General features: G+C 50.7%; 4 protein-coding genes across 4 annotated transcripts; 1 reads left to right on the forward strand and 3 right to left on the reverse strand.

Annotated features, from left to right (window-relative positions):
- Positions 1 to 54: 54 nt before the first annotated feature.
- APUU_80939A (uncharacterized protein) lies at positions 55 to 3,200 on the reverse strand (the record flags this gene model as incomplete). The annotated part of the gene is made up of 5 exons (XM_041697275.1): positions 55 to 1,412; positions 1,466 to 1,835; positions 1,915 to 2,478; positions 2,533 to 2,698; positions 2,752 to 3,200. 5 exons carry the CDS (start codon positions 3,198 to 3,200, stop codon positions 55 to 57), a joined length of 2,907 nt encoding a protein of 968 aa, XP_041562822.1.
- Positions 3,201 to 5,370: 2,170 nt separating this feature from the next.
- APUU_80940A (uncharacterized protein) lies at positions 5,371 to 6,610 on the reverse strand (the record flags this gene model as incomplete). Its single annotated transcript, XM_041697276.1, has 3 exons — positions 5,371 to 5,517; positions 5,573 to 6,157; positions 6,212 to 6,610. 3 exons carry the CDS (start codon positions 6,608 to 6,610, stop codon positions 5,371 to 5,373), a joined length of 1,131 nt encoding a protein of 376 aa, XP_041562823.1.
- Positions 6,611 to 7,822: 1,212 nt separating this feature from the next.
- APUU_80941S (acyltransferase family protein) lies at positions 7,823 to 9,136 on the forward strand (the record flags this gene model as incomplete). Its single annotated transcript, XM_041697277.1, has 1 exon — positions 7,823 to 9,136. One exon carries the CDS (start codon positions 7,823 to 7,825, stop codon positions 9,134 to 9,136), a length of 1,314 nt encoding a protein of 437 aa, XP_041562824.1.
- A 378-nt stretch (positions 9,137 to 9,514) lies between these two features.
- APUU_80942A (uncharacterized protein) lies at positions 9,515 to 10,342 on the reverse strand (the record flags this gene model as incomplete). Its single annotated transcript, XM_041697278.1, has 1 exon — positions 9,515 to 10,342. One exon carries the CDS (start codon positions 10,340 to 10,342, stop codon positions 9,515 to 9,517), a length of 828 nt encoding a protein of 275 aa, XP_041562825.1.
- Positions 10,343 to 11,688: the final 1,346 nt, after the last annotated feature.

Below are 11,688 nucleotides of genomic sequence, written 5' to 3' on the forward strand. Positions count from 1 at the left end.
AGAAAGCAGGATCGTTAGGTCGGAAGGATGAAGAAATCTTCAAATGTCTATGGTTTAATTGGCCAATGGATCTGAATTACTCGCATCTGACAAGAACACGCCCATTTCGCGCAACCTTCCTGCTTCTTCTTCGTCAGGAGAAAGGACCTGGCCTATGCGTTCTGACCAGTAGCCCCGAATGTAGAGAGGTAAAGACTCATTCTGGTGCGAATATTCGAGCAGAAACTCGTCCATGAGCGACTCGTGCATCCGGTGGGGATTGCGCTCCACATATAAGAGCTCTGTAAGCTCGTCGCTCGGGAGACCATCGCATTGCCCATGACAAGTGCAGGTATGAGTGATGTGCAGGGCGTGGGACGTGATAAAGCTAAGCACATCAGGCGCCATCAAATCATGAATACTTCCGGGACATGAAGGGGAAAGTGAAGTCGCAATAGCATCCAGAGCCGCTGCGAGAAGCTCAAAAATACCGCTTTCATCATGGCCATATATATTGGCGACGAACCCGTCTAGGAACCGTGATATGCCGCTGCATCCATACAAAGAGCAAGAGCAGTTGCACATATCTTGATAAGGGTCGAAGAGTAAGCTTCTCATGAGCTCAAGGCACTGGCCATTTAGTTGCCACAAGTCCATGGCAAAGTTGGTATTTTGGGTAAAGTTGTACGAGGCAAGGCCGAGATCATAGCATATATAAAAGACAGCTGGACAGCCATTGCGGATGTGGTGCGGATCTGCCCCTCTGCTAATGAGCCATTGTGCTTTTTGTAATATAGCAGATGGGCCATCTATATGGTCGTACTTGTCCTTCAGCCCCATCAGGCAGGTAAACCCGTTATGATCTCTTCCATTTGTATCGCGAAAGCCAGCCTTCCACAGAAGATCCATCAAGGTCAAATTACACCCTGTTTGGCGATAGACCAGCCAGGAGGTGGTATCTTCTGGGAAGCCAATGTCGACAGAGGCGGCCGTTAACAATCGAGATGCATCCACGGCTGTGCTGTCAAGGAGACAACCAGGCTGTATTATCAGCTGTGAAAGCTTTTTACTGGGCAAATGAGTCTCGGCCAAAAGCTGTAGCCACTGTCTGCGACTCGCGAGCTCCTGGACAGCGAGCCCTAAGATTTCTCGGTCATTGCTGCAGCTCACAATCTGTAGCCAGTTGCGATCTATGCCAAGGGTCTTTCTCGTAAGAAGGAGCCTGATGCTCTTGTTACACTTAGCCGCGAATGCCGCAGCCAAGGTCCTACACGACGGGACAAGTCCGCTGTCGAGCAGCAGCGCAAGGCCAACTGGCCACTGTACATAGTAATCCAATACGCCGGCCAGCTCAGCCCCATTCCTCAAGAGACACTCGAGGTCAGACTTTGATTGAGACAGTGCAGGACCAAGTTGTTCGGGAATTTCGCCGCCTAACAGACAGTTGAATTAGCGAGAATCGGGTCCCTACTCGCAGGGCTCAAACCTTCGAATCCAACTCTAGCGGCGACTCGTTGGACAACAAAAGCCGACATATCCCTAATCAGACGAGTGGGGACAGTGGTTACTTCGTTGTCGTAGAATTTTAGCTGTGTGCATTTGGAGACACCGACTGAGGTGATATACCCCCCGGCGCTGACCAGATCAGAGCAGATGTCGACTGAGCTCTGCTCCATGGGCATCCCTAGGCAGCATCCCCACATTCCCCGTATCAAGATGTCTATAGGAGTCTCGCCATTGTTGTTTACGATGCTTGGGGCCACCCCGTTGCCGACAAGGGTCTTGATAAGTCTGCGCCACTGAATGTTTAAATCTGGGCTCCAATACCTGGTTAGTTCGTGCCAGCGTGCTACAACCTTCATATTTGTTAGGGCGCATGGTACAATGAGATGGGTACTCCCTCAGCCTGGGGGTATGAATGGGGATACGGCGTACATGTAAAATAGTGTCTCCGTTAGGCAGCGCATCCGTTGGGCAAGCGCTGCCATCACGGAACATTTCCAATAAACCTTTCGCGGTGTCTTGTAGAGCATCATTGACTTTAGCGGACTCTTTGCGCGCCCACATCTCCCAAAGGACATGCGAATTATTGGACAGAAGTGCGAATGTTGGCGAATTGGCTGGTACGACCGCACGGAACCTGAGTCCGGGACTGATAGAAAGTCCACCTGCGCCGTGAGTTATTTCAAGGGAAACAGTGACACAGCATCTTAATAGCGAATTGCAGAAGGTGTGCTGGGCACAGAGAGATGCGAGCCTTTTGTCTGAAGTATGGCAACGACACCAATTCCTACCGGAATGTCTAGTTTGTCGTGCGGTGGGGACGGCATCGTGGTTATGCAGATATGTGCATCTACACCCTGTGACTCTCAGGTCCGGCGACATATTCAATGCGGATCGCTTGATGTCCTCGTCGAGTTCACCTTGACTGTCTAGAAACATTCGAAGGAGGCCTGGTGTCATTATTGGGTGAGTCTGATGCTGAACAATGGTAGTTTCCTGTAATACAACTGTCAGTGAAATGCTTGCGCAGTAGAAGTCAAGCGACCGCACTGTTCGGATCAAGCGACTCTCTATGGAGTCTAGCTTCCCTTCGAAGTCACTATTCCTCTGCTGTATATCTCGAACAACGTCTAGAACCTGACTCGTTTCTGATGCGGCGGCGGTAGAGCGTGATATGGCCATCTTGACGTTCTTTTTATTGATGCACGTCGTCTCACTTCAATCCTGTTGTTAATTACCCATATAGACTGCCGACAAATATTTACTCACTAGCTCAACACATGGAGGGAAGTGTCCAAGTTCATCTGCAGCCCGTTCAGCATCTCGACCAGAGCCACCAGTGTATCGCGTCGAAAGGGATAGAGTATGCGGTCGATGCACAGCTTGGATTTGACTATTCTCTGTGCTGGTGCCACGCTTCGACACTTTTGTAACATTTTCTCAAGGCTCCTAAGCCTGTGTTCACAGTTCTTGATCATTTCGATCGCGATCTGGGCTGACTCGACTCCGTCGGTTACGTCCCAATTCTCGGCATCATCGAGTATATTTTTCAGTACACTCAAAGTCTTGGTCAAACCTTTGGCCCGGCATAGCGTGTTGTCGATTTCCTCGTGAAAGGCCTTGTACGGTCCGTAGTATGCTAGAAGGCCCTGGCAAGCCGCGAGACCGAGCGATATCACGCCAACGGCAGCTCCAGGCACTGACAACGGATCGGTCATCTTCGCTTTCTTGGTACGAAGAGAGAGCCGAAGTGGATGTAAGTGAGAGAGGAATGGAAGGCCTGCTGTGAAGGAAAAACGCACGACTCAAGGTTGTGGTCGCCCAAGGCGGTGCTTAGCAGCTGCATGGATAGTGGCGCAGTAAGTTGATCGTCACCAATAGACTGTATTGTCGATGGCTTTTAGAATTAGACAAAGCACAAGGTCTCGCCATTATCGGATCCATCGCATGCTCTCGACGGAAATAATGTCTTCATCAGGTGCAGCCCCCGGTGGACGTATAAACCTGTGAAGCCCCAAGTCCTTCTCTACAGCGTAGCCTTGCCGCGGAAATTTAATAGCAAGTAGAATTATATTCGGAGAATCCATGCGGCCTACATAGGAACGCTCGCCACGAATTGACGCTGATTTAGCATTCCCATGATGTCTCGATAAGACGACTCATTTTATGATGAGACGCTAGACCACTACACCAAAAGACCTTGCAAGGCTGGTGGTTAGCCAGCTATCTCCAAAATTTTACTCTATACAGTCTGGCAATTACTGCAGGCTACATGATGGCACACTCTGCATACAGGGTTGTTCCTCCATACCTTTGGGCCGTCGCCGCAGTTACACTGGTAGACATGTTAATTGATATTCGCCCATAGTTGCCCTTATGCTTGGGAGGTGCAGAGAAAAGCTTACACAGACATACATTGACACTCTCTTCGATATTCCTGTGTTTGAAAATTGGTCATATCGAAGGCGCCTTGTATCACTGCGCTTGAAATCCATCTGGAGGTGAGATCAGCAGTGCATGAGATGTCTGATATATGGGCTGACTGACGATATCTGGGTTAGTGACGTACATTGCACATGCTCCGCTCAAGCGCCCTCAAAGTCGGACTTTGGACTCGCAGCATTTCAAAATGCTCGAGGGGTAGTGGCTGATCAAGAAAATGAAAACTACGGAGTTCTGCTTGCCCAAAGATGTTCATGATATGCCTTGCAATGTATCCGTACCCAATGTTGAGGGATCGTAATATTGCTCGTTCGGCCTCGGCTGTTTGACAGCGGAGTGGTGTTTCATGATATGAAGACATAGAGAACACTCCTGCTGGTGTGCAGCCGCGGGGCTCCGTCTGCAACGTGGCTGCTTTTGAATGGCTGCATCGCTAGCCTCGCTGAGCATTTGTTGGTTGTCAACTTCCGACGCTGGGCACACACCAGCTCTTATACAAGATCGAACTTTTCGGTGTTGAATAGTGTGGAGTCCAGAAAGGTCAAAGGCATATATATAGTCATTATTGCCACAGCGAGGCAGCCACAGAACAGGTCAAGAGTACTGAATAGAATTACTGTTATAAGTAAAGCCACAGGGTGACTGGTTGTGGGATTGAGGGAGGAGGGAGAGAAAATAGGTCGAGTTAAAGCCATGTTTATTGTAAATATATGCATCATATATAACCCAATGTAATGAGGATTTGGCTGACGGTTAAGCTAGGTAGTACGAGTTCTTATTTCCGGAGGCTTCACCGAGGCTGTGAGGTTAGAGATACCAGCAGATGTCATAAGGGTCATCACTCGGAAAGCACCATCCAAAGACTCGAAAGGCCCGCCGCCGACGCTGCCCCAGAAAAGATGCATGCCCCCAAGGGAAACGGGCTCGGCATCCAGGATGAAGCCAGATATCGTGCCAATGTGCCTCCGACGACTGCCATCCAGAGGATGAAGAACCCGACTTCCCAGAACCGAACGGCCCATCTAGAATGCCTGGCCACCTCTTTCTGTGAGCGCATTGTCGTTCCCCAGGAGTCATGGAAAACCGTTAGGAAGCTCCAAATTTCAATGGCTGGCAGGGGAATGTTATAGAATGCCGCAGCCGGAAGAAACCAGAGCCATGTATTTATCGGAGGCCGATAAGGGTTTCGAAGCACGAGATATACGAATATTATAGCTCGGCGGCGTACGAGGTCCTGCAGTGGGATGCCTTGGAAGAGCACTATACCTGTGAATAGGTATATTAATACCGTTGTGGGCACAAGGAACGCTGCTGTCTGTCTTCTCAAGGATGCGAGGAAGAGAATCGGAGACTGCATGAGATAGACGGCCGGACGATGGAGGCTTTCAATGTGGACTGCTCGGGCCCAACGGACCTATCGACGACCATTAAATGGTGGTTTTATGACTATTGGGTATGTAGTATTACCTGTTGCAAGAGCCATCTTCGCAATGTTGTTGGGGTCTCGGTGGCTGTCAGGACGTCGCTGGCAAAGACAACTCGCCAGCCCTTAAGGAGGAGACGCGTAGTCATGTGTCTGTCTTCATTTGTAACCTTTCGAAACGTGTGTTAGAACCAGAATAAATGTCAAATGAACAGGGGAGAGTACCATCCAATGGCCTAGAACAGTCTGCTTATACCAACCAAGCAGTTCATCTCGGATGGCAGAGATGCGAAAGGCAGCAGAGGGACCACTCTGGCAGTCGTTGGCTGCAGCTGAGCCAGTAAATGATCGGGCCAAGTAAAGCTCATTCAGATAGACGCTGCTTCCAAGCTTGGTGATTGTGGTCTCGTTTCGGTTCTGGATATAGAGCGCTGTGCTTGCACCGCCGATAGTCCCGTCACTGAGTGTCTCCAGCGTGCGCGTGAGGGTATCGGGGAGCACCATCGAGTCCGAGTCGGAGGTCCAAACAAGGTCTACCCCTAGCATATCGGAGACCACTAGGGATATGATGAAAGAGGTAAACATTATACCTTTCTTATGCATGTGGGGCTGGCTCACGCAGAGTCGAGTGATTGCTCCAGGTCCGGACACATTCACACCCTTGTCATTCAGTGTCCGGCGAGCAATAGAGCAGCATCTTGTTATGATGTCGGCGTGGGAAAGACGCCCTGCGCTGCCCTTTTCTAGTTGCAAGGCAATTTGGGCGAATGGGACATCGAGGTGGACCAGCGCGGCGTCTTGTTTGCAGACCTAGCAGTATCATGCTGTCAGCAATGGATCAAGCAACGAAGCCAAAGTTCATACCTCTCGGAATACGTCTATCATCTCCTCATCCTCGTTCGTGTCCCCGTCAATACTAACGAGAAGAAAGCGGCAGCCTTCTGCTTGCAGGTAGCTCTCGAGTGCCTTCTTGAACAAGTCCGGGTCCTCTCGATACCCAACAACTGCAGCAATCATTCCGGGCCTGTCATCTTGATGCTCACCTTTCTCGACTATGTCAAGAATAGCCTCACCTTCCAGGCGCGCTGTTGAGGTGTGCCGCCGCCGCTGGTTCGTCCATCGACATAGCTCAGCCAGAAATATTGTCACCAGAATGTCGAAAGTCAAGGGCTTTCCAGAATATTTGAGAAGATAGGCGTACACAATGGCAACGAGAATGCAGCCTGTAAGATTGAAGACTTTCTTCGATAGAGCCGCCGGCATCGTGTTGTTTGCTTTTTGCTTCACGTTCCTGGTCCTGGCAAGAAAATCAATGTGCACATTGGATATTTTAGGCCCCATCATTTGCGGTTTATATCTACGCAGCTTCATATTTTGTTGACGCGGATGGCGCCCAATATCGGATTTACAGTGCTGCAGACCTATACTCCGGGCTGTCAGCCTCCAACACCTCGCTGCCAGTCAGCACGTCTTAACATACTACTAAACCAATACTCGGTCTTTTGGGACACATCTAGCAAGGTATTCGTGGTCGTGCTCAGCCGCAGTGCCTCGAGTAAGCTGCAGGTACCCTAAAATAATCATTTTCGCCCGCGAATCCCATCGCAATAACTCTTGATAAATACCCTGGATTGATATTGTAAGCCGGCTGGCTGCCGATCGCAACGGCTTATCACATTGCGAGCCTTCTATTGGGCCATAAGAGTGAGATAGCCCTAGTTAATGCGGCCTTGATGCTTGTGAGACTTACATCTGACGACTCTGACATGGCCATGACTCGCAGGCGAGCTGAACACCTCTTCTGCAAACTGCCCCCATCTCTGTAAACCAGCGATTTGCCTGACCCGGGGGCACGCAGCGACATTGTGTGCGATTGAGCCATGTCATCCTTCATCCCTGAAGGGTGCTTTCAGCTGATGTTATCGTTCTCGACGCGTGTGCATGGTCCATTGCAAAGCCACCAACAATACCTGCAGCAAATCGCGCCATGTGCGATATCGGCACCACTATTGCACTGACTGGCCCCTGCTTGCCAACTCGGCTGCATCCAGCCCTCCCGGGGACAGTTGCTGGTCTCAGTATACGGAATGTGTATGAGTTGGCCAATCTATACAGAGGACTGGACCAACTGCAGCTAATATCTGACGCCAGCTTATACACAGCCGGGCCAAGACATGTATCTTATACTGACGGCCAGCATTAGGCCTTCAGGGCTTCTGATGATGACGAGGCGTTCGGATGCCTGCGCTATCTGGGCAATTATCAAGTCCTTGGGCTATTTATACTTGGGGTGTGAGGTATTGCCTCCATGAATCTCCCCTTCCATACATCACTGCAAACCCAAAGCCATGACTATATCCCAGGATAACGGTTATGTTCCCATAGCTATTATGATCCTATGTGCTCTTTCGATCTTATACTTTCTCAATACCGGATCAGCCATCTAATCGACTGGACGTCCCCACCTCATTCACGATGATAGCAGCAAGCATGGACGGCCGACAGCGCTGGCTCGACGGACTTCGCGGTATTGCAGCAGTGATAGTGACATGGTTCCATTTCACCGTTGGCGAAATGCATATCCCCTACCGCGGATTCACTGATACGCCCGCCGAAGAAAACCGACACTTGATTCAACTTCCTCCATTCCGCACCGTCTTCGCAGGGACGGCCATGGTTACCCTCTTCTTCGTTATTTCTGGATACTCGGTCCCTCTCGCGATCATTCGGCTGCGTGGCCAGAGTAACAACGCCGAGTGCTACCGCAAGCTGACGTCTTCTGCCCTTCGCCGGGTCTTTCGCCTCTACTTGCCTGTGCTTGTTGTCTGTGTCATATCCCAGGTGCTTTTCTATGCCGGGGCCTATTCGTCGTGGCGCTTTCCTGAGACCGAAGGCTGTCCTGGTGCTCTGCCGTGGTCATCAATCTGGCCGCACTTGAAATGCCTTTCCTTGACTATTATGAGTGCCCTTGGATTCGTTCCGCTGGGGGGCACCCAGGGCCTCAACTCGCATCTTTGGACGATGCTTGTCGAACTTCAAGGCTCCTTCGCATTATACCTCACGATCCTTGCCCTGCTCTCCGCTACCTCTCGAGCCCGCTTGACAATAATCGCGGTGCTAACCTTTCTGCTCTTCTGGTTTGGATTCCACGAGTCATTCTGCTTCTTCTCTGGACTATTATTTGCAGAACTCGACTTGATAGCCCACACGTCCTCAGAAGCGTTCATCGTCCCAGTTACACAAAAGCCCTCTTCTAGGAGCTCCACACCGTTCATTGCCGCAAAACTCACCCTCTTCTCAATCGGAATCCATCTCCTATCCATGCCGCTCCGGGTAGACCACTACGAAGACTACTGGTATTCATCCGAACTCACCATCCTCCCCTTCTGGAACTACCCCGTCAAACGAATCAACAGCTGGTACTCAGTCGGTGCAGTCCTCATCGTCTTTGCAATCAGAGGACTCCCGGTACTCAAGAGAGCGCTTGAATCGCCTATCCCCCAGTTCGCGGGTGAGATCTCGTTTTCGCTATATCTTATTCATCAGACGTTTATCCGCATTCTGCGTAACCCTATTCTGGAGATGGTTTGTCGGACACTGTGGGGGAAGGGGTTTGCTGCGACTAGGGATGATGGATATGGTAGCCATGTGTACTATTTGTCGTGGGTTGTTGCGACGGGGGTGGTGGGTTCGTTGCTTGTTGTTACGGCTGCGCTGATGACGAGGACTGTTGACCGGCGTTCTATTGCTCTTGCATATAGGTTGGAAGAAAGATTGTCGGGTCGGTGATGGTGTTGGCAGTATATGATCTTAAGATAGGGGGCATCTCAGAAAGAAGATATTATGAGACCACTTGACGGTTAATCTACGATGGCATATGCGCTGGCCATAACCCTAGACTTTTCTACGCGCATTTCTTAGATGGACAGTTTACGCGATGGGCCTTCCATGCCTCAAGGTGCGTATCTGTGCATGTTGGGCTATTGATAACTAGTCTATTGTCTATACTAAGGTTCTTCACAACGGCATCTTGTCCCACTGGCAGAGACATGCAAATGAAGCTGGATATAAGCAGCACAAGATTGAATAGGGGGAATTTGTGATATGCGAATGCGGGGATCAAACGCCATAGAAAAGATTTTGGGGTGACCATTCGCCACTGAGGTGTTAGAAACTCGTGGAGGTGGATGCGACGGGCCCTGTCAGCACGGTCCAAGGTTCAGGATCGGATCGCTGCCAGTCACTTGTAAGTGTACCCAGCATCCGGTCAACACATATGTTCTCGGCATGTATCTCCAGCAGGGTTGGGGCTGTCAAGGTTTGCATGTCAAGTTTGACGGCGCTCCGCAGGTCACCAGGGGTCGCCGAGGGAGCTATTCTCTGACCAAGGGTACCCCTAAAGCCTTTCTTGCTGTTTCGAGCGTTCTTAACACGATTCAGAGTGGCGCGATTAATGGCGCCTATTGCGTCCATCTCGTTGCCGTAGCTGTTCCAAAGCGTTATCAGAGCCGCCAGCGCACTTTTGGCCCTGTACTGCTCGACCAGTGCTTGACCGTAATGCGGGTATAGTTCAGGAATTCTCTCCCTAGCTGACTTGATATACGCCTGGTCTTCAGCAACTCTGTCGCGTTTGCGGACGTTGTTGGAATTGGGAAGGCCATTCCCATTCTCTGGGATCTCCGAAGAGCCCTTGGGGCCTTGGGCGTCTGCACAGACTCCGTTCTCTGGCCCAGCCAGCAGTGTGTTGGGCCTCTCCATCTCGCGGCACAATGTTGCTCCAGCAATTGATTGCTCTTGGAACTCTCCTACCGACACCCCTGGATGCTGACTTCTTAGCTGGGTGAGAAGCTCGCCGAATGTTGAAATGGGAATACCGCCCAGTACGGAGTTTGCAGGGAGCGGCGTCGTGACCAGGGGCGTTGTGGAGCTCAGCGTTAGAAGAACCGATTTCAAGGTTGGATTTTCATTCGTGGGCCCGGGATAGTCGTCCGCCATGGTGTTGGACCTGCAGATGACCGGTTTAGGCTCTCGTCCCATATTTATATACTGTATGGGAACGGTTGGGCGTAGATAGACTCACTGGTGGAGATGAATATGTTTGTTAATGACAGTTATGCTTCGTTAATGACAGTTGAGTTAAATATGGCAATGCCTAGTGAGATATCAATATTAGCCTGCTGGTCCAGAGGCTGTTATGGTGTGAAGATTGCAGTTGGAAGGGTTTGAAGCAGTGGGAGTGTCATCCTGGCCAGGTATCAATAAACTGGCGAACTTGAGGCAGGATCGATGGGCAGGTTGACAAGCTGAAGAGGGAATGCGCGGTTGACCACAGAGTATGATATATCATTGATACATCCACCTCCTGCTATTCGTAAATTCAATAAGACTGGTGGTTCCTTCTAATAGCGTCGCACGTTACTCGATGTTCATACATGGACTGGTTCTGTCATACGGATCAGAAGAACAACCATCAAGTTAGCGACCTCTACTATTAGGGTATCATTTATCTCATACAGCCTTGATACTATAGAGACTACGGGCACTTCAATGATGTGCGGGAAATCCGGACCCAGATGCTCATATTCTTTACCGACCTCGACACTCGGCTAAAGATTGCATCTAATCTGGATTCCAGACTGCATAGGGATATTTGGATGCGCTCAGGCCCAAGGGGCCCCTCGCGTGGTTCGGACTTTCTCAAGCGTCGGGAATTGCTGCCGACGGCGAGCTGCAAGACGTTCTCCCAATTGCGCCGATTGCCTGGTATAAATCATTTGTATCTGTCTCCAAGAATCTGAATCCTCAGCACCGATTGGCCATGGAAAATACAGGCACAAGACATTGATAGGTGAGTCAGCGAGTGGTGATATCGTGGTGATAAGTCGACGCCGCCGGGAAAGGAAGGTTGCATTCCGCGCCTTTATCCACAATCCACCGCTGTCTTTTTTTCCATTTTCTCCCTGTTTTTCTCACCGTGTTGGCTTCGACCTATCTCGCTTAGAGTAAAGCCCTCGCCTACACGGTTATCACAGTGAAGTCCTATGCATGCCTGTCATAACGCCACCCGCAGCCTGGGAATTGCTCGGAGCCGAAAACCCGCCGCCCCCATGGCACATTCGGCCGGTACCAGGTCGCGATCTGGATGTTCTGGAGCGAGTCATGGAGAGCAGATGGCCCCGTGAAGTCTCCTGCCATTGGTGAACCAGACTTGGTCTGCGCGAGCTTAAACTCGGCACTGGGCACTGGGCAGCCTGGACTGCACCTGGTAGGGCCTCGCCTTTCAACCGCAGAGCACGACTCTGCGCTGCCCGATCCATGGATCTCTTCTTGCAAATCCCTGC

Source organism: Aspergillus puulaauensis, chromosome 8 (assembly GCF_016861865.1).
Source record: "Aspergillus puulaauensis MK2 DNA, chromosome 8, nearly complete sequence".
NCBI classification, from domain to species: domain Eukaryota; kingdom Fungi; phylum Ascomycota; class Eurotiomycetes; order Eurotiales; family Aspergillaceae; genus Aspergillus; species Aspergillus puulaauensis.